General features: G+C 39.1%; 1 protein-coding gene across 1 annotated transcript in view; it reads left to right on the forward strand.

Moving 5' to 3' along the window:
• p3h2 (prolyl 3-hydroxylase 2) overlaps positions 1-22,936 on the forward strand; it is a 69,721-nt gene extending 46,785 nt beyond the window's left edge. Inside the window, exons 2-15 of the mRNA XM_006637731.3 lie at positions 578-730; positions 2,246-2,435; positions 8,417-8,548; positions 10,666-10,793; positions 12,325-12,414; positions 13,591-13,631; positions 15,138-15,229; positions 15,374-15,501; positions 16,206-16,301; positions 17,849-17,999; positions 18,393-18,510; positions 20,046-20,121; positions 20,463-20,603; positions 21,215-22,936. Of these exons, the coding sequence (XP_006637794.2) occupies positions 578-730; positions 2,246-2,435; positions 8,417-8,548; positions 10,666-10,793; positions 12,325-12,414; positions 13,591-13,631; positions 15,138-15,229; positions 15,374-15,501; positions 16,206-16,301; positions 17,849-17,999; positions 18,393-18,510; positions 20,046-20,121; positions 20,463-20,603; positions 21,215-21,304 (1,626 nt within the window). The 3' untranslated portion in view covers positions 21,305-22,936. The remainder of the gene's footprint in view (positions 1-577; positions 731-2,245; positions 2,436-8,416; positions 8,549-10,665; positions 10,794-12,324; positions 12,415-13,590; positions 13,632-15,137; positions 15,230-15,373; positions 15,502-16,205; positions 16,302-17,848; positions 18,000-18,392; positions 18,511-20,045; positions 20,122-20,462; positions 20,604-21,214) is intronic.
• Positions 22,937-23,019: the final 83 nt, after the last annotated feature.

The following is a 23,019-nucleotide window of genomic DNA, read 5'->3' on the forward strand; positions in this document are numbered from 1 at the left end:
CTGTGTATAAAAAAACAAATTTCCCCTAGGGGACAATAAAGTTTGCACTGAATTGAAATATTGCTGATATTTTTAAATCAACTAAATAGTTCTTTATGCTCACTTGGCCTTCTTTTGCAGCCTCCCTGGCTGTTCTAATGCCTCAGAACATTGTTATTTATGCATCGTGCTGCCGTTATTATCGAAAGGAAGGATAAAATGACATCTGGTCTCCATTTTTTCTCATTAGAGTGACTGATGTGACCCTGTGAAATTGACAGCTTCTGCTGTGGACTCATCCTTGTTTCTGTCTGGGATTGCTTCACAATCAAGCTAAAAAATAACACAAAAGACATTGTCAGGCAGAACTCAGTGTCCCGTGTGGTGATCACAGAAACATATTTATTTCAGTAGGATCTCCAAAGTCCAAAGCTCTCATTTTTGTTAAGAAACCATGTTTACTGCAAGTGATAGGCTCCTGTGGCATCAGGTGACTCGTTTTTAATGGTCATTTTCAAACTGCGGACAGAAGTGTTTTCTTCTGCCAGTCGGTATAACCTGTGTCTGTTTTCTCTGTCTCTCCCTCTGTGTCCCTCAGCTGAACCAGTTAGACAAGGCAGCAGAAGCAGCCCACACTTACTTTCAAGCAAATCTGGAGCATGTGGAGATGTGGCAGAACCTGGAAAACTATAAGCTGCTGGAGGGAGTTGAAGAGAGCTATTTCCAAGACAGGGAAGCACGGCCACATCAGGTTAGTGGACTTTTTGTATACTTTTTCTGTGGAGATACAACAAAGCTTGGGGTACTGTATGTACTGTAGAAACAACTGTTTTAATGTGCTGTTTATATAGCATACTAAATTTAAATCTTATGATAGAAGTCATCATACACAAAGGTGTTTTAAACTGCAATGGTACTGTACAGTACTTTAAATTGTTCTTTTGACAGGTTTAGCCATTGTATTTTGATATTGAAATGTGGTAGAAATTCTGGAGGGAATCCACAATGTGCTTGTATCCATAAGCTTGAAACACTGGTGATTAAGAACAGCAGGCTCTCTGGCTCTGAGAGTGCGTACATTTTGGGTTTATCACAAGCCCCAGAACAGTCCCTATTCCTAAAGCACCAAGTTTTTGAAATCCAACCAGTAATACATTTTTTTCTTTCCTGAGACGACTTGAGATTTTTTTTAGACAACAAAGTAAATTTGTGTTATTGATATCATCTTGGGAAGAGATTTTGGATAACATTCCAATGAAAGAAAGATGCAAACCGAGCATCTGTCAGCATTATGGCACAACTGATAACACGCTCTTTGGGTTTCAACTCTTGTGCTGTTGAAATTCAGCACACATGCACACGTGTTTTCCCGTTATCCACATCTTTCTGTGGCTTTGTGCTGTCAATGTTGTGCATAAGTAAGAATTATTAGTGATATCTCTAAGTTCAAACTGAAAGGTTTCCAGAAGCAAGCAGAATTTTTTTCTTGCCTATGTCTGATTTGTCATAACTGTCCCATGTCAAAGATATACTGTCTATGAACAAAGAAAAGAAAAGGCACTCAATCATACAGTCCCGATCAATCCCAATATTAGCATGCCCTCTAATGTAATATCGTGGTTTATTTTAATGGAGTTTTTAATGAAAGTTCGGGAGGAATGAAGGCAGCCGCGCTCATTCGACACAGCTGCTGCAATTCTCACTAATCCCGACGTAAGCAACCGGTCTCCATAAATATCAAACGTCACCCTCTCCTCTTCCTCGTTCGTTTTCTGCATCCCTCCTCCACCCCCTCTCCACCTTTGCAGCTGCCCCATTGGTCGCATGGGGGTCCTATCCTCCCCGTCCAACGGCCGGGAGGTCGGCCCTCAGCCAAGCGGGTTACGCCAAATCTCCACATCACAATGAACGATTCTAATTTCTCCCAAGCTTTCGGCTGCTGTCATTCCTCGTGAAATATAGCTATCCACAGAAATAGGATGCATTTTGTTGCATCACTGGACAACTGCTTTAGAGTGTTGCTACATTCTTTGGAGTCCAATCAGCCCCAAATGATTCGCTACAGTATATTCTATGGTGAAAACCGGAGCTAATGAGGATCTGGCCAAGGACTGTTAACCAGAATGTTGGACATTAACAAATAAATCCTGGTCTCAGGGCTTTCAGGAATGTGCCACTTAAGTTTGATTCTGACTAAATCACTATGACCCATTGAACTCTGTGCTTTTGTCTTCAAAGAGCATGTGTTTTCCCCCTTCGATTGCAGCAAGCCTTCACAACGGGAGTGAAACACTATGATGATGGGAACTATGAGAAGGCAATTGAGTTCTTCGAAGAGGCACTGGTGGAATACTACAAGGCTGACGTGGAGTGCAGGGCACTGTGTGAGGGACCTCAAAAATTCGAGGAATATGAGTACTTGGAGTACCGCCCAAGCCTTTACAGAGCAATTTCAGGTAAGGTTCCCACTGCTCTGCTCCTTTATTCCTGTTTTAAAAGGAAGATGACAAAAGCACATTGTCGCTGTTTTAAATACTTGCTTTTCTTTGGGTGTGGTGCAAGAAGACATTGTTTCTGATAGAAATCTATAGCGTTCAGTTTCAAACAGAGGTTTAGGAGAAGACCAAGAACAGAAGAACATTAGAAGAGTTACGAATGAGACAAAGCCACTTGGCCCATCCCCCCTATTTAGTAGTTAGTAGCTAACTGATTGGAGGATTACACCCAGACATTTCTTGAAAGAAGCCAGAGTATCACCTTCATCAGAGTCAAATTCATAACCTCACAATCAACAGGTTGACAGGTTCCATATAGTTTCCACTTGTGTTCTCTTAGTCATCTCATCCACTGCTGCACTCCTGTGTGCTCATGTTCAGAGCACAAGCTACCGCCTTGTGTAGGTTCTCTTGCCCCCCCCCCTGCTCAGTCAACGCCTTTGTAGGAGCTCCCTGGCTTTTTCCGTGCAAAATGAGAGGCTCACCTTGTGCTTGTGGGCAGGTGGCCGGTCTCTCTGCCAGGTGCATCACATCAATTAAACAGCTCATCCATATCACTCCTTTACTTCACATAAATGAATGCTTTTGATTTCTAAGAACAGGCTGTCTCACTCTTTTTTTCTGGGAGACACACCTGCATCATAGAGGAATCTGGACTTTTGTTCCGCAGTTCCACCTGCTACTGTACCTTTCATATAACAAAGCTGTTTGACACTTGAGCTGGTCAAACTTGACCAGCCTGTTCCTCTGCAGGAGTGGTTATTAGTGAGGCAGCACCTTACGATCTGTTCCTCACCCGGCAGTTCAGCAAGAAGGCCTCTAATTGCACTGCTCTTGGAAACATATTTGGAAACTCATTTGAGAATCTGTTCTGTCTTGAGTGTTAAACAGTCATATTATGTGAAATCTAAGCTTTTTCACCGCACTGGGTAAGTGTATCACTTCATCGGGTCCACAGTCCTTTAGCATAATGCCTCTTCACTGGTACCTCCTACAGTGCCTATTTTGACTAAAGCTGAGAGTTCCCGTCATTTACTAAGGCTTGCCATATGGATCTAATATGCTGTGCAGCCCAACGAAAACATACAGCATGCTCCCTTCTGGAAAACCAATACGCTGGAAGCCTTTGGGTTGTGAGAGACTAATCTGATTGTTTGGTTAGGGATGTGAGCTTCTTATTATTTTCTTTTGTGGGGCTGAGACAGCACCTTGTAGAACCCTGTCTGTGCTAGTTCTAAAAACACTGTGACGCATACCTAGTTATCTTCTTCCCACATTAAAACACTTTCAGAATCACTTTAGATGGAAAAGATGCAGCAGAGAATTGTATCTTTTGGCATGAATGAATTCTAGCTCTGTTTCATTACAAATTGCTTAAGCACCTTTACACTTTTTAATCCTTCACAAGGATTTGGGAGCTACTTAGTCTGAAGATTTTGTATCAAATTTAAAGTTGATTTCTCTTTTGAGTTTGGTCAAGGCTTTTTATGAAGAATGTTGCCACTTCCTAGGAGAGCATGAAAAATCAGATGATGGAAGAAATCAAAATAAAAAAATATTATGGTTAGCGAACCCTTATTAAATTAAGAGCAGAGGAAAAGGCAACTGAAATGTGCTGTTTATCTAAAAATACTGTAAATATTCTCCCCCAGGATATCTTTAGTGCTTTGTATTGCCTTGGGAAAATCATGAAGTTGAATTTATTTTTCCTGACTACAATTCCAATGGTTGATATTTCAATAAATCTAACAGTTTTATTTCATACATGACACATTGTAAGACATTGCATGAAGTCACAGAAAGACCAAGAGGCATTGGTGTGAGAGAGGGATAACAGTGAAGGCATATGCCAGGAAAGTAGAAAATGACAGCTTTAAATGCATGTTTTGGGGTATACGTTGGATATAATGAGAGAAGCGTTTGTGGCTCTTTTGTAGTCTGAATGAATAGAGGATGATCCAAATATGTCATAAAAGTATAGAGGCTGTGACAGCTGCTCATGCAGTCATGGCTGTTAATGCAGTCATTGAAAAATAGCTGTGCTGCTTATTTTGGCAGAGGAAAGTGGAATTGTTGCTGTCAGGAACTGCATCTCAGTTTCCATCTTATCCAGAACTTTTTAAAATGAATCCACATCCTAAACCACCTCCAAGAGCTTGTCAAAAAACAGCGGACGTAGAGATGGAGGAGTCGCAGTATGATCTGGAGTGAGGCTAAAATGTGTTAAATTCTCCTACCTTTTTTGTGCGGAACCCTTAGTAGTGTATGATAATCTATACAGTTTTCACTTTCTTGCTTTTTTCCCCCAAGAAAAGAAAAGGTTCTCCACTGTCTGATGCAAAATCTGATTAGAACTGGTGTTAAGATCTCAGTGAGTGCTATTATAACAGCTGTCTTAAATTGTTAGATTTTTTATGTCGCAGAAAGCACCTCTGTGCTGCACTCAACATAAACCTGTCAGAATAGAAGCACTGTTGTTCAGTCAGCCCAGTCTAATTACTGACGTGCCTGAGGAAATTGAGCTAGATAAGTATCTTCACAGTCCTCTTGGACAAATTGCCTCCATGATTTCTTTCCATTTTAGGAAGCTGAGCAACAACAGGTCCAGAATCTCAAATCAAAGACTTCCATTCAGAAGCAGATTCTGTTTCTCTTCTCGCTTCTCACTGTATTGAGCATCCAGCTATTCCTTCACATATTGTTTTTCCATTACACATATTCTGGTGTTACTTCACCTTGCATGACTGTCCCTTTCAAAACAAGGAAGATGAAAAACACTTTTGCTTAAAAATGAAAAAACAAAAACAAATGAAATACTCTTTTTTAGAAAAAAGCTAAAAGTGGATATTAATATGCAAATTAGCTTTGCAACCAAAGGCATTGATGCTTTTTAAATTCCAGATGCTGATTTTTCTTACCCATCATAAGTGTTCATTCGTTTTAGGGGAATTTTTTAACTTTCTGCAAAATTAACTTTCCTCTGTATCCTCTATATACCCCATCAACTGAGAAAGAAAGACATGCAAAAACTGTGAAATCAGGTCATCTTCATGCACGTCCACGAATTAAAGTTGCTTTGCTAATTAGAAGCCCCAGAGTGCTATTTCTTGTTTATCCTTTTTATAATTTTTTATTAATTTCGAAGAAACAAGAGAGTACAACAAATTAAAAAAAACAAGAGATCACTAAAAATAAAAGTGGATAAAAGTGGAAGGAGAAGTGAAGAAAACATTATGCCAAGAGGAAGCCCCTGACCATGCTGTTTAACCGCATGTCCACCCAAAAGTTCTCTGTCACATTACACTCTCCGAACATTTCTGGATAGAAACAGGGTACTGTAAATCCTGACAGCATCTGTGATTGAACCTGATTAGAGTGGTGCAATGCCTTTAACTCTTTCCAGGCATTGTTAGGATTAAGATTTGAATGTTCCTCTGCTTGTTCCTGGCTCCTGGCTCCTGGATGTGCTCATTGTTCCTGAAATGTTGTACACTGTGAAAGAGAGATCTTAAAAACCCTGTATGATTTATATGTTTAGTCATCTGTGTGAAGATCGCTGACCCCTGCAGTAAATGGATAGTACACTTGTGTGAAGTGTGTGAACCAGACAGCAGGCAAGGTCAGTGTTTGGCAGCCTGCAACATGAAGGTTGCTTCGAGTTTCCAGACTGTCCAGAGTCTCGTGTGAGCAGTGTGAATTGGAGCCGGTGCTGAAACTCAGTCAAGGCTACAAGAAAATGATGAATGACAATCAGGGCTTACACCTTGTAGTTCTTTTCATCTGTAAAATTTGGTATTCATAAAATGCAGACCTGTGTTCATAAATTCGTCGAGTTTATTTAGTGTTGGTTGGCACATCCGTCCTTGCTCCTCTCAGGTTTTATGTTTCATACTTGGTGACTACATCACTAAATCACTAGATTTAGGCCATTTGTCTTTTCTGAAGTATTATCTCTCAGAGGGAATGTCTAGAGTTTATGGGCTATTCAATACTTTATAAAATCAAAGGTTGCTCAAAACCCTGGAAATAACACGGCACAGCAATTACATTTCTATGAAGACATCATTTCTATAAAAGCAGCTCCATCATCATTGTTCTTTAAATATATAACTTAATATTATTTTTATACGGATAGTGACTACAAATAACTCATTAGCTAGTCCAGTCTTTTAGTATGCTATTGAGATTCTGTGTAGTCTTTCTAGTGACTTCATTTGGTTCACTAATTTACTGATTGTGGCATATAAAGTTTTTTTTTTTCATTTTAGAGAAAGGCATTTTTGAAGAAAGGTTGCCTTCAATGTGTTTTGTCATTTCTTTATTCACTTCTGGGATCTTTATTCATAGAAAATCAGATGATCACATTCACATGAGGTTTTTGCCAATATTGAGCTTAGGGACCATTTAACAGAGGGATTATAGAAAGCAAAGCCTTTTAATTTCCCCCATATATACTGAATTGGGAGCAAGACTTCACTTCATAGGAATGTACCAGCTGTGGAGGGTTGGAAATATAGCTAAAATTTTGTTAGGAGGAAGGGGTACTGTACAGAACTTTTTAAGGGATGTTTAATTAGACAAAAGTAAGCTCCACTTTTACATTTTTTCCTTCTTCTGTTTTTGTTTTTGACCAAAGTATTATGTTTCTGTAAAGCCTTGATTTATGAACCTGTGTGAAACAAAGATTTGCAAATGATTTATTGGCTTTGCTTTTTCTTAGAAAGCAGGCAGTTGTTAGTTGTTCTGCGGCAAGGACATTAAAATTTGGTTATGTCACAACCTCAATGCCTTATAGAGTGAAAAATATTCTGAAGTGGCTCCACTCCCAGACACTGAAGGAATGTAATTTTAACCCTGATCTGAATTAAAGAATAAACTATTTTGTGTCTACAGTATTGAAACAGACCTATCTGTATTTCACAGTATTCCTGACAGTTTCCCAATTAAGGCTGCTATAGATTAAGTATATGGAGTAGAACACGTTGAGTAATTTTGCGTGCGTGTGTGCGTGTGTGCGTGTGTGTGTGTACTTTGGTAGTTAAGTAGTTTTGGTAGTAATATGGAACTAAACTGGAGCTAATCAAATTACCACTCTGCCATAAAATTTATTAATCTTTTTATTTTTCTAATCTCATCTGAGGGAGAGAGTATGTAGTTTCTCTTTTTAAAAACACAGGCAGTTAATAGTATGATTACAGAAAGGCTGTAATGACATACTATAGTCATTACTATAGATAGTTATTATACTTTACCTGACACTTTGTAGGTTGTAAGAGGACACTGGACAGACCAGTGACATACATCATTTAAGAGTCATATGAGAAGTACAGTTTTGTATTTAAAGATATAAGTTAAATTTCTGACATCTTTGGATCTTGCATTTTGTTGCAGGATTCTTTAATGTACAGTATGCAGCCTGGTAGTACTATTAACTTGCTATAAGTAAATGTCCAAATTTTCTTTATCTGTCATTTCCAAAGTCACAGAAACATTATGTCAGCTAAGACGTTTTTCAGGGGATATGTACTGCACTGTATGTAACCTACTTACAATATTAGGAAAAATACCTTTGTTTATTTCTTTAGGGTGATGGTTAAAATGCTTATTTTGATATATGTGTTTTCCATTCCCTTCTGTATTTACAGTAGCATTATATGCGGATAAGTACATAAACAGTAGTCCAAAGCCCAAAACAATTTGTTAAAAGTAACAGGACAGAAACTGACTTTTATTCGTTTTTTCAAATGGTAAAAATAGCCATTGCCTATATAGATTTCAGAGTAACTGCTGTCTGAGTAAAAGGTCTAGGAGATAACCAATCGGCTTTCCCGAGTATAATTTGCTGTCTGTGATGGCAGATTGCTATCCATTAATAAGAGCGGAATTTGAAAGACTTCGCGAGGCTTTCACAGACTGAGAAGGATCTCTCTCTCCTGTTTCAGATCACTATACGCAGGTCTTGGCTTGTGAGCACGAGTGTGTGAGAGAGCTGGCCACACGACCAGGCCGGCTGTCACCCATGGAAAACTACCTGCCTCTGCACTATGACTATCTCCAGTTCGCCTACTTCAAAGGTAACTGAGCGTCTCTGGTTCTGCTGCTTCACTCATTTGTTAATAAAACATACTTTTAAAAAATGTTAGAAGACCAAAACACTTTCAGTACTTGGGACACACCTTGACGTGTATAACTGTCAGCTGGTGATAAAGAATCAACTTCTGTTGCCAGTTCCACCATTCTTGTAGTAATAAAATTATTGGTTTGAATCTGGAGCAGCTCTGCTCCCGAATAAATGCTTTTACTTCTTTTCTGTTGGAGAAAGACAGACATAATTCAAACAAGCAGAAAAACACAGTTCTTTACTCACTCAGTTCCCCTCTACTGTCACTCTAAAGCTCTCTTAATACTGTAGGTGTCACTCTGTTCCTTGCATTAGACATTGCCTTTATTTTTATTTGAACACAAAGAGCTGTACTCCCCAAATACAGTACATAAGACATTGTCAGCTGATTTGTCCTTTGTGTCCATAGGAAGTGCAGGTCAGTATTTACCCAGCTTTGTGTCAGGAGCAGTTTACTACTATTTTGTTCTGGGAGAATTTACACCTTCTCAGATGTTGTCAGTTTATTTCTACTGAAAGCTCTGATGATTTCATTGATGTAACAGGCCACCACATCCATAGATTGAACTACCTGCAGCATTTCTTAACTTGTACATTTAAAAAAAAAGAAAACTCACCATTGCATTTTATAATTGCTTTAATTTTGAAATCTCCAATTATTTTATACCTTGGCATTATGGCTTCCCCTTCTGTGCTGAAGGGTAAGAATAAGGATCTGTGGAAGTGCTTCTCTGAAATGCCATCATCGCCATTTGACATGCTATGAACTCCGCAGTGTCTTACATGTGATTCACCACTGACCAGAGGAGTGGTGTGTCTTTTGAATCCTGGCCCTGCCTCGAACCTGTGATGTATACACTGTAAGGCTCAACCTGTCCTCAGAACGAATATCTTTACTGGTTGAACCACTTGGCTGGCCTGCAGCCTTTACCTTTCCATCTACAACCCCAGGTTCAAAGAATTTATTGCAGGGTTTCCTTGAAGTTTTCATAAATACCATGACAAGCCCCTTCTCATAAAATAAGATCACTTTATTGGCCATATACAATTTCCTGGATTAGGAATTTGTCTTTTCACATACCCCAGCTTTCTCTCCATGAGACACACAGACAGGGAGAGAAGCTTGGGGTCAGAGCGCAGGGTCAGCCATTTATATGGCGCCCCTGTTGGGGTTAAGGGCCTTGCTCAGGGGCCCAACAGAGTAGGATTCCTCTGCCGGCCGGGGGATACGAACTGGCAACTTTTCAGCCACAGGCGCAGATCTTTAGCCACAGAGCCACTGCACCGCCCTTTTTTTTAATAAGATAATTATTTATAAGATAATTAATGATTTAACATGAGCTAAATCTTCTGTGAAAAAGTATTTTTAAAACAAACTATTAATGACATTTTTATGGGCATACAGCTTTCATTGTTTACGACCTAGGAAAGTATGGAGATATTATAATTGCGTAAGTATTTCCAGAGCACTATAGTCAGGAAATAATATGGGGAGTTGAGTTATTTTACAAGGCCATAAAGAGGTATGGGGGTTACATGTGTGCAGGGACACTCACGTAGCCAAATCCTTTCAAGCCCCTGCCAGCTCCTGTTCAAAAATCTAGAAAAATAAGCGCCGCTTGGAAATAGGATCACTATTAAAAAAATTGCTTTTCGTATTTAGATGTTTCCACTATCTCAGCAAATTTACTCTGTTCTCTGTATATTGGTCATAAGTTTGGAATGTTATTCTGAATATAAAGGTACAGTGTTTTATTTCAAAGGTTGTTTTATATTCATCGTAAACCTTTAATTATGAAAATGGATTCTATTCCTCGTTCAATGCCTGTGCTATTAATTTTAATTAAAGAATATGGCACATGGCTTTCATGGGATTCCCAGCTTCAGATTCCCTGAAGTCTGGGAAGCTGGGATGAAGAAAGAGCAGGGATGAAATCAAATCAGACACGGGGGTGTGTTTGAAAAGGAAGTAAGCAAGTGATTTTACAGTTCTTCTGCTGCTAAAAAAAAACCAAAACAGCATCATTGTGCAAAAGAGCTGACTGGGGTGGTATTCCTGTCTTTTTCTAGTGGACAAAATCTCTGAAGCTTTGGAATGTGCCGAGACCTACCTTCTATTTCACAAGGGGGATGAGTTCATGACTGAAAACATGGAGTTTTACAAGGAGGTTCTGGGTGAAGAACGAAAGCCCAGACGGGTATGGAAAGAGAAAGTACACCCTGGTGTGAATGGGTGTTTTATGACCTTCTTCCTTGTACCTTACTGGCTAAACCCATTGTTATAGAAGTGCACTAATCCTACATTACTGATTACAACCAAAAGCCATGATTCTGCACACTGGACTAAATAGCATGGCCTACTGAATGTAAACATGAGTATTCTACTGTTTTCCCTTGTGATATCAACTGCATTTTTTGTCTTATTAATGCATCTTAATCTTCTTTTAGTGAGTTTGGTGAGGTTTTTTCTCAAAATCCAATCTGATGTTATTGCACAGCATATGTCGGTCAAGTTAAACTCCAGTGATCGTGCAGTCAGCAGGATTTCAGAAACTATGAAAGAAGCTTGGTTATCCAGTGGCAGAGGAACAAGGCTTGTTATCAGGAGGTTCCAAGTTCAAGCCCTAGCTATGCCAATGATTCTCTATGTGTTACTCTGAGCATGATGCTTAACCTCATGCATCTTTCTTTAGGAAAGACATAAGACCAAGGTCCAATTGTAAATCATTCCACAGCAGCATTTTTATATATAGACGTTTCCTTCCTCATTACCATGACTCGTTTTAGATTAAAGCGTCTGTTAAAGGGGTAAATAAAATTATAATAAAAGTAAGACATTATCAGTTTTGCACACACAAAAAATGAGAAAGAATAGCAACAAATTCATATACTGTACCTAATGACAGAACTCTTAATTTTATAAGGGTCTGTTTAGAAACTCGTGGAAGGCATGCATTTCCTTCAGGTTTGCATGGAGACAGATTTGCAAGGAGGCATTGGTAATTAACAGTGCTGAAAGAAATTTGGAAATAGACTTGTATGTCTTAATTACATGATTGGTCATGCTTCTTTTGTCCAGTTTTATGCCGTTATCCTGCCCAAGCAAGGCCACTGCCTTCTCAATGTCTCAATGTCTCAATGTTCTTGGCTAGTTTTTGGAGACTTAGATGTGGAATGCTCATTTTTAAAAAAATATTTTTAAAAATCTGAAATGCACATTGAAATTCTGTAGAACTTACGGAAACAATTTGAAGCTGTTTGCATTATGGTTAGAATGAGAATTTTGGTGGTTGCAAATGCTACTGAGTACTCAGATGTCATAACATTCTTAATAATTTCTCGTTCCCTTTACTGCAGATTGCATCCAATAAGCCATTCCTTCTGTTCCATACTCGTTGCACTGTGTACACAGTAGCTCCAGTTACAGCTACAGTGTAATGAATGCCAGCTCCATTTAATAAAATACTTTTGCAATACACATACTTGGACACTGTACCCTTCATTAGCTCGTTGGTTTGACTTTCGACTTACAGTGAGTGGTGGTGTGGGAGCAGGAACAGGAATTAATTAGTATGTGCCTGCATATTATTAATTTTGCAGGATGAAAAAAAATGGATTTTGTGAAGCAATGGCAAGAAAAAGTAAATTGCACTTCTACAGGCTGTGGTTACTCCGACATTGTTGTCACCAAGATACCAGAGCAGATACCAGTGTCTTGTGTTTCCACAGGAGGCTGAAAGGTACATCAGCCGTCACCAGAAGGAAGCAGAACTTCTCACTGTGGGCACTGCAAATCTCGGTGTTGAATATACAGAGCCGGTACGTCGCGATTATCATACAATACTGTGGTAAATGTCATTCGCTGAAGTTCAGGATGTCTTCACCTGCGTTGCCCAGGATTGCAATAGAAAGATTTAAGCCCAGTGGGAACACAGACTCATTAAAATGAGGAATTTAAGAGTTGTGTTTGAAGATTGCACGGTGCCAGAAACATAGAGATTAACATATCTCATTAGAATCAAACAGCAGCAGGAGTTGCAGAGTTATGTGAAATATTTAATTGCAGTCGTCTGACATTTCAAGTAATTTTAGAGATATGCTACAGAAAATGCACCACAGGGCCTCAACACTCTCAATGACCTCATCTCTGATAACTCCAACTGTGTGGCAGTATAACGTGAGTATCCAGAATAGCCTTGACTTAGCCCAAATTAGGCAGCTCTGAAAGAACAGTTGGCATGAACTGAAAAGGAGCAAAATGAATGAAACAGGTGGCAGAATGTCAGGCCAAGTATGGAGAAATTCATCTTTGGCAAGTAGCACCTCCTTGTGGAAATAACAGGTATAGCTTCAGCCAAGTCTGGGAAAACCTTGCCAATTTCTGCAGTCTTTGAGATAGGTCTTAGTCTTTTTTTCTTATAATAATAATAATAATAATTGCTTACACTTATATAGCGCTTTTCTGGACACTCCACTCAAAGCGCTTTACAGGTAATAGGGACTCCCCTCCACCACCACCAATGTGTAGTCCCCACCTGGATGATGCGACGGCAGCCATAGTGCGCCAGAACGCTCACCACACACCATCAATCAGTGGGGAGGAGAGCAGAGTAATGTAGCCAATTCATAGAGGGGGATTATTAGGAGGCCATGATTAGTAAGGGCCAATTATCTATGTTGTTGAAATTATCCCAGGTATTTACAAACATTCCCTCCTTCAATTTAAAGGTGCCATATTTAGGCATTTGTCTTTAAAAAATGAGAATGCGTCTTTATGTGCAATGTTATTATTTTTTGTTTTAATGTGATGACCAAGTTTCTGTTCATTGATTTGGTTATATTTAGTGTTTAGGTTATACCATATAAAATGTATATGATTGATGTAATAATTAATGTTATGTAGTTACATGATATAATGTAATAGCAGAAAGAAAAACTAAAGGAAGAGATTAGAGTCTTCAAAGTCTGTTTTCTACATTTGTTATTTCTGCACAGAATTACTGGAGCAGCACAGGGGGAAGAGAGGATGTGAACAGGTAATAGAAAAGCCTTTTTTCCTCCTCATTCCTGTTGAACATGTGCTTAGTATTTTAGAAGATTTAAGAATGTACTGTGCATTGATATAACATATCTGTGGACAAGGTCACTTCTATAGCCTTAGCAGACACCACACCTCTAGGTTCACTTAAAATCATGGAAGTTGTTTCGATACCAACAGATGAAGGAGTTTAAACTTAACACGATAAGTTGTGAATGTCTGTCATTTGCTTTTACAAAACAGTTTTCACGCAGGGTAATTTCACATATCATTTGAGAGGCTTGTATAATATGGCTTAGACTTCGCTGACACCTGCTGGTAGAAATTTGTTACAGCATATTCTCCCAAGTTTTTTTAAAGCTAGCTCTTCGCTAGGAATGACAGCAGCCGAGGATTGTGTGACAGATGAATTGTTTTTTGGATTTAGTGAAACCTTTGGTTTAATCTGCCTGGCTGAGGGCCAACCTCCTGGCTGTAGGACAGGGAGGCCAGGACTCCCATGCTTGGTAAAAAGGAGACCAAGGAGTAGCTGCAAATGTGGAGGGGGGATGCAAAAACAAGCGAGGAGGAGAGGGTGGGGTGTGGTATACATGGGAACTGAGGCAATTATGTCGGGATTAGTTGCGAGTTGCAGCAACGGAGCTTAATTTGTTCTGCTTCCTTCATCCCTCCACTTAAAATACCTTACAACCTAATCAACATTATTGACATTTAAATTAAAGTGAAGACTGGTACTTTAAGTTATGTTAACAGTACTGTACATTTAACAAATTATTCAGTATGTGTGTTATATTGCTTACACTGTAGGCCATATTAGTTTAAATGCGTACACATACAGTATAAGCAATTCTAAAAGTCAGAGAGGCACATACGAGGAGGTGCTGAACTATTTTGATGATGCCTTCAAGGCCAACAGCTGCAAGGTTAAAGGGGAGTAGTTCTCAGCAAGTTAATCTTATTTGATGTGAATGTGACATCAGATTCGAAGTTTCACTATGTTTACAAAAAGAGAAAAGGAGCTCTGTTGCACTCCTCGCTTTACTGTTGCCCAAGTAACGTTGTGCACAATCTTCACTCTGTAAGGCGGGTTTTGTGGCAGCAATGTGATGTTAATCTTTTCCTATATGAAAGCAATTAAATGATTAGTTCCTTTTTGTGAAATTACAATATGACTGCGCAATAAGAGCTGGCTCACAGGATCCTCCCATTTAAAAGTAGTGGTCCACTGATTTCCCCTCGCTGACTCAGCCTGCATTTTTCTAATGGGTTTTGCAAGAAGCAAAATGGGATGAATGTGTAAATTGAAACTAGAGTAAGGGTTAAAAGTGGAGCTGCACTTAGGTTTAGGTGTATGGTTGGAAACATAGTAAGTGTTAGGAATGAGTCACACTGCCTTTTATACAGTATGTAGATTTGTTGATGGGCTTTGACTCTATGTTATTAACCTTAGTAAACTTTATTGAAGCAATTATTAATCTCAAATAGTTTTCTTCCGACTTTCAAGGGTTCCTTCAGGCACGGATGGGTGGCTAGACTATGTCCCCATAACAGAGAAGAAGAACACTACCTCAGGAATTGCACGTGAGCTGAGAGAAGGTACCGCTGTCTACTCTTAAACTCTTGAATTCTATTGAATCTTGTTTATCTTCAATATAATGTAAGCAGAAGAAGAACTACAGGGAATATGACTTATGTTTACTTGGGTTCTTATTTTCTATTTCACCCTCTCACTCTCTTCAGGTGGACCTTTACTGTACGATGAAGTGAAGTTAGTCCTGAACTCAGAGATGCTCAATGGCAGCCAGCGAGTCCTGTTTGACAGTGTCATTACGGAGGAGGAGTGTTTGGAACTCAGAAATGTGGCCAACGTAAGCATTGTTGTTTGACATACTGTATATATTCCAGATGATAGGAATCCCTAGTTGCCATTTGTAATGCTACACTGCTCCACAACTTTGTTTTTCATAATATGTGCATGTAAGTGTATTGTTGTGCTCTTGCCCTACTGTATGTAGGAACTTTGCATGTTGTCCCTCTGGAGGGACTCCACAAAACATGGTATCTATGTCAATACATAGAGATGCAATAACAATGATACTCTCTGTGCATTGTGTATTGTCTATATTCTTTGTTTATTTTGTGTGATTTGTCTGTTATACTGTACATGTACATACAGTATATAAATATAGGAAAGAATGCAACTGACCTTACATTGTCCAGTATTGTGCTATAGTGAGAAGCATTTCAAACTGCAACAAATGAGTATTGTAACCAATAGCATTTCTTGCATTGTTAATGCTTCTCAATATGTATCATGTTTAATCTGAGACTTGTATTTGTGTTTCATCCATTTGTCCACTTATGATGTGAATTAAATCTATTCTTCAATTCAAATTGCAATTGTTAGGTTTCCTTTTCATAGAGGAAACAATCCTCTGAGAAGCAAAAAGGCATCATTAACTACAGCATTTGGGATTTTGGTTCAATGTTGCTTAATCTTTATATATTTGCATACAGTACCATTAATCCTGTACTAGTTCCATTGTTTTCATTTTTAATATATATTTCACAGACAATTGTCATAGCAGGAGATGGGTACAGAGGGAAGATGTCACCTCACACTCCAAATGAGAAATTTGAGGGAGCCACAGTCCTCAAAGCTTTGCAGGCAAGTTTTCTCATTTTCTCTCAGCAACTAATTTAATAAGCAGATACTGTAGGTAAACCGGGTGATGGAACAGAATATAATTGACACAAGGAGTTATGCAGGTCTGTGACTGGAGACTCCGTTTCCAGATCACCTGGCACTCAGTAGGTATCCACATGTACACACACATACACATACAGTACGCAAACATTTCACTATCTAAACAAAGGCAATACGTCTGGTTTCAAACATTAAAAAAAAAACTTTAGTCTGGAATTCCGGAGATAGCTTTGCTTGCTCTGTGGGTGTGCCTATTTCAAGGTTGCGCATGCGATTTATAAGAGGATACCATTAGATACCAGGGGGTAGTATTTTCTTTAAAATATCAATGTACATAAAAGGAGTAATGACATTTTATGTTTGTTAATAGGATGTTCATTGTTTAATTGGGTACTCACTGGATAAATGTGTATATCAGAATTCTAATTATTATTTTGGAGAATTCTTTTTTTGCTGTGTAATGGAATATTCTAGGGGGAGGAGTTTTACCTAGAAAAGGAGCTCCTCAAGATAGGAGAAGAGAGATAGGAGCAGGTTGGTAGCGGTGTAGAATAGGAACTGCTTACAACAATCTTTTTTTTTCAATCAATCAATCAATCAATATACTTTAATTTTGTACTATAATGTACTATAATTTTGTGTTTTTTCCCTTGGCTAGTTTGTATCTTTCACTTTGTTTTTCACATTGTTCCTCATAATAAACACCATTTCACCATTTCATTATTGCTGCATTCCATCTATGCCCCTAAACATTTGAAGGATGAGACTGTGACAAAGTCCCTCATGTGTAGTGTATATATATACACATGAAGGTATACCTATATAGTGAGGGCATAGTGTAGCATAGTAAGTAAGCCATTGTTAAGTTGTGGGTTCAATTCTCTGCTGCAGGCACTGCTGTTATATCGTGACTGAGGTACTGTACTTAACCCCATTCGTAGTCGCACGCTTTCTAGTCTGCTTAATCCTGCTGAAACCAGGATGTTTTGATGAGTGGCTCTTGTACAGACTTTACTTTTGCATTTTTTACATATCGAGACAAAAAAGGTAAACAGTGAATGCTCAGCACAGTCAGTGTTATCCACTATAGATGCCCTGTAATAAGCCAGTATTGTGTCTCCACTTGTATTCAGGAACTAATATATCTGTCCATCCATTTTCGGACTGCTTTATCCAATGCAGGGTAAAGCTGGAGCCTATCCTGGCAAAAATGGGCACAGGGACGTGACAAAGACACACACACACACCCACACCAGGTTTAATATTCTCCTGAAACCAATTAGCCTCCCAGTACAGTATGTCTTTGGAGCATACTGTAGGTGGAAACTGGAACACCCAGAGGAAACCCACGTGAACATGGAGAGAACACACACACTCCACGCAGATAGCACTCCAGGATTTGAACCCAGGGAAGATATGCTAACCACCATGTTGCCTTAACAAAACATCTGTATTTTATATATTTATTATGCTCGGGGTCTTTGATGATTTTTATGCTTTGTTTGCAGTATGGCTACGAGGGACGAGTCCCACTGAAAAGTGCCCGTTTGTTTTACGAAACTAGCGAAAAGGCTAGGAAAATCATCGAGTCCTATTTCATGCTGAACACAACACTGTACTTCTCTTATACTCACCTTGTCTGCAGGACTGCTGTTAAAGGTATGGTGCATGTTGGATTGTTGTTGCAGTAGTGCTTTGCAATTTTGAAACATCTGCTATTACAGGGCACAGTGTAGTTGCATGTTTTAGCCTGATCCCATCAGATCTCTGAAGCAAAGCAAAGATTGATCAAATGTGTACTGGAAAGGAAGATACAGGTTTAGTTGGTTTATTTTTTTCACAGTGCATTCCTAATATTAAGGTTCAGCTCCCTGCAATCAGTGCATCTTGTAAGCAAACTCCAAGGAGTCCTGCACAATTTACATTGGTTCTTCAGGATCATTTTGGGGTGAAACGTTTGGAAGATTTAAATATAAGGGGACATCATGTGAAGATCTGTTCATTTTTCCATTTAGATTGCTGAATTCAGAACTTGTTGTTTTTATTTTTAAGGCCAACAAGACCACCGGAACGATCTGAGCCATCCCATCCACGCAGATAACTGCCTTCTGGACCCTGAGGCACATGAGTGCTGGAAAGAGCCACCTGCGTATACCTACAGGGATTACAGGTGAGCACATTTTTCCAAAGTACAGCAAATATATTGCTTGCACTGTTATGGCTGTATCAGCTAACAAACAAAAAAACTGTAAAAGAAATGTTACAATTGGCATTACTTTAAAGTAGTAAATCTGCTTTAGGCAGATAAGAGTTGCAGAACAGGATTTTTTTTAAATAAATTGCCTTGGCGGTCTTTTTGAATCTGTTTTTTTAACCTTTCGTTTAACAGTGGTTAGTCAATTGAGAACAAATGCTCTTTTGTAACGATGTCCTGAAAAGTACTCATTTATACAGCATGGCTTTGACATGTAGCCTGGGACTGTAACTCCTGACCCTCTGGTCTAGTCCTTTCACTACTACTGGTTTTTATGATTTTTAATAATATGGTATTTGACTTATTCATTTCATATTGTTTTCTGAAGTACAAAAAAATCACAGAAGCCCACAGAAGTCTACAGATATTTGAGACTTTTTTTGTTCATGCAAGTCAAGCTCCAAAATATATTTTTATTAACAGATAATTTCAAACTGAAGATATTTGTTGTTATGTTGATGCTAACAAACTGGAAAAAGAGGCTGTCCCTCTAACCCTGACCATAACACTAACCCTCTGCCGCGTCCTGGAGGTCATGTAACCTTTGCTCCTCAAGCTAGTGGTTGCGTGACCTCGTTTACCTCCCCAAGGTCACACGACCTTTGCTGCACTAACACCCAGCGGTTGTGTGATGTCTGCTGCATCCTAGATGTTGCGTTACCTCTTCTGCAACTCAGAGGTCACACGACCTTAGCTGTGCTGCTTTCCAAAGGCTGTGTGACCCATGCAGTGCCACATCCCAGTGGTTGCTCTACAGTACATCTGCTGCATCCTAGAGATCGCATGACCTTTGAAGCGCTGCATGACCGTTGTTTTGCCTTGTACTAGATGTCACGTGACCCTTGCTGCCCTTGTATGACCATGTCCCAGAGGTTGTATGAACTCTCCTGCATCCCAGGAATCTCATGACCTCTGCTGTGCCGCATTCCAGAGGTTATGTGACCTTTGATGCACTGCGTCGCGGAGGTCGCATGACTTTTGTTGCACCTGTCGCTAAACCCGCCCCTCGCTGTACCTCTGCGGGACAGTATCCATATCCCTGGGCAGTCCTGCTTCAGGCTCGCTATGTGTCAGCTTGTCTTGCGTCCCGGGTCACTCCCCCTGGACTACAACGCCCTTTCTTTTGGATCCCTTACATCATTTGGTGTCCATCCCAGCTCCCTGGGTGGTCCATCTGGTCTGAACAGCTCCGTGTCGTGTGTTCTCTGTGTGTCCCAGACGTCGCTTGATCTTTGCTGCACCTCATACCAGGTTTTAGTTATAAGGCTATATTTTCCTTCTGTTGTTATGAGGAAAACTACAGATACATCACAACATAAACACAATGTATTTGTAGCTTTTTGCACTTTCTCTAAACTCAGCTTTTACTCAACCTGTCGCCTACAGACGTTTGTTAAGGTGGCTTACATAAAATTGAACTGAGAGTGTCTTGTTTAATTTTGTTCCCTTAGTGCCCTTTTATACCTAAATGGAGATTTTGATGGAGGGGAGTTTATTTTCACTGAAATGGATGCAAAAACAGTGACAGTAAGTGAATTTTTTCTGTTCTTACTGATGCTTGGTGTTAAAATATATATATAATCACAATAATCATTACAATTTTGTATAGTACAGGATTTAACAGAAGGGTGCACTAGCACCGGATCTGAAACTGCTGATTAGTAGACTGGAAGCGAAGTACTACAAGATGGCATCTTGAACTGACACACTATATTCTAGTGGTTTCCTAAAGCCCTTTAGATGATGTAATTTCTCCATTTTATTCGTGTATTTTAACTGACGTATTATACCAGTGGGTTTTATTGTTATCTTGGCGTTTGTGACGTTCATCCAGTTTACAGATCTTTCCATTTCATTTTCATGCTTAGGCCTCCGTGAAGCCCAGGTGTGGGCGAATGGTGGGCTTCTCGTCTGGAGGGGAGAATCCTCACGGTGTGAAAGCAGTAACCAGTGGACAGAGGTGTGCAGTGGCACTGTGGTTTACTCTGGATCCTCTATACAGAGAGATGGTGAGCTGGTGACTCCCACCTTGTCCTTTTATCTCCTTGTAGAAACCCTTAAATGTAACATGCAACTACTATGGAACAAGTCATAGGTTTATTCCATGCTGAAAAGAGAAGAATGAGAACACAACGTTTCGGCTATGGAGCCTTCTTCGGGTGTGGAGCCTTCTTCTTGACACCCGAAGAAGGCTCCACAGCCGAAACGTTGTGTTCTCATTCTTCTCTTTTCAGTATGGAATAAACCTATTACTTGTTCCTTTACAGCCTACGCATGCTGACACAGCTACCCACCTGAAAGAATTAAATGACTATTATTGTTGTTTTATTTGAGTGCCTTTATGAGACCCTTGGGTGTAGCTAGTTGCTGTGTACTAATAGCCCACTAATCTAAGACTAAAGGAGTACTTTCCGCCAGGTTTAGATGTTGAATTTTCTTGTGAAAACAATCCTGTTAATGGAGCAGTATATTTGGCTTTGTCCTCTTGAAGCAGCAATGTAAACTGCTCCCAATTTGTGGCTGATCCCATTCCATGGAAGTGTTTGATGCACAGTAATAAAGTGTTCTTTATCATTGGAGCATTGCATTCCTCTAACAAAGGGTTCTCGTCCGTGTACAGGAAAGGCTGCAGGCTGACGAGGTGATCCACTCCTTAGACAGCGACAAGTTGAATAAAGAACTTCAAATAAACCCCCGGGACGAACTGTGAGGAGAACGTGGAGGTCACGGAGCATAATGTTATCTATTTATTTAATTGCATTGATCTTTACAGAATGTTTTTATTTTTGTACTGTGTCTGAAGTGCCAGTTTTCCAGTTTGTGTGGACGTGTGTGAAATCGCGGAGACAATCTGTGTGCTCCTCATACCAGTACTCGAGTCTGCTTTCTGTGATTAGAGTCTCCCAGATCTGTGCATATTTTTACCCTAAGTAGTCATCCAGGCACAAATTCGCCAAACACTATTGGAGGTCAAACTAGCTGATGTGAAAAAAAGCCTTTCAGCTTTCATTTTCTGAAAAGCTGTAGAAGATTAAAGGTTTGCTGTTCATGATTTGTCTTATTTGAAAGCAAAGACTGGTCTGCAATTTAAATTATTAATCTTATGTCCCATTCAGATCTCAAGCGCATTTTTCATGCTCACTGAAATTTGTTTAGAGGTTTATTTTTTCTCAGTTTTTCTATTTATTTATAGATTTTGTATAGTGGAATTCTTAGTTATTTTGGAAATGCCATTATTTAAGCCTGTTTGGATGTAATCATTTATGTGCCAATTTATTGTGCAGTGGTGCTCCAAAGAAGTTTGAGTTTGTGTATCCAATGTTTTTCCAGGTGAGTTTGGGTCTGTTTGTGTATTTAAAAATTCAGTTGGTATTAGATCATGAAATTTTGTTTCAGAATTCTACTTCATTTGCATACACCAGCCATTAATTCAGCAGTGTATGCAAATAAAGTAGAATTGTTTCTATTGACTCTCTTATTTTGGATCAACCTCAAAACTAAATTCTTTAATGTGCCATATTTAATCTAAATGATCTATACAATTCAGGAGGAGAATTCTCTCTGTCCCATTAAGGCCAACAAACACTGCTAGTGAAGTTTAACCAAAACATTACCTCTGCTATCTTCTGAGTGAAGGAAAAAAATCTGAGAATCTGTTAAATTCACAGATTCTCAGACTGAATTAAGTATTACGTAAAAAGATAGGCAGAAGACATTCTAATCACTTTTCCACAAAATATGATTTTGAGTTTTGTATTCAGAAGACTTAAAAGGGTGGCTTCTATTTTGGACTGTTCTCCTAACAAAGCCTTCGTGCCATGCTAGATGATAAAAATGCCCCCCTTTGTAAAACAGTATGTTTGAACTTTGTTTTAAGCCAAAACACCATCATAAACATTCTAAAGATGCCTGGCTGCGCGTTAGTAATCATAAGCTGCCACTATGATTGTTAACATTTAAAAGATCTTTTATTTATTTCTGTTTCAAGAAATTTTAAATTTGAGGTGGCAGACAGAAATTGTTTATTTTCCAAGAAGCCATGTTGACTGGCACCATTGTATTGGGTCCAGTGGACACTTTGAAGTGTGCTAATGCCAACTGTACTGTTTTATTATTTAAACATCCACTGCACCTTTTGAGTATTTGTTGAGTTGTATTGCTATTACAAAGTGGAATTTGGAGAGCGTGCTGAGCAACCCAGTTGTTTTCACTTTCCTTGTAATGCCTATGTAAATAAGAATTCTGCTGCATATCAGTGATGGTGTTCCTTCTACATTATTTAATTAAATTATTGTTAAACTGTAGATGGATTTTAAAAAAATAAACTTTTCTTTTTCATGCATTTCTTTTCCAATTTTGTTTTTCCAAATTGATGGGTTAGTGCGCTACAGCGCCCTTAAAGATCCCTGTAAGTATTAAATCATT

The sequence above is a fragment of the Lepisosteus oculatus genome, chromosome 13, assembly GCF_040954835.1.
Source record: "Lepisosteus oculatus isolate fLepOcu1 chromosome 13, fLepOcu1.hap2, whole genome shotgun sequence".
Lineage (NCBI taxonomy): Eukaryota > Metazoa > Chordata > Actinopteri > Semionotiformes > Lepisosteidae > Lepisosteus > Lepisosteus oculatus.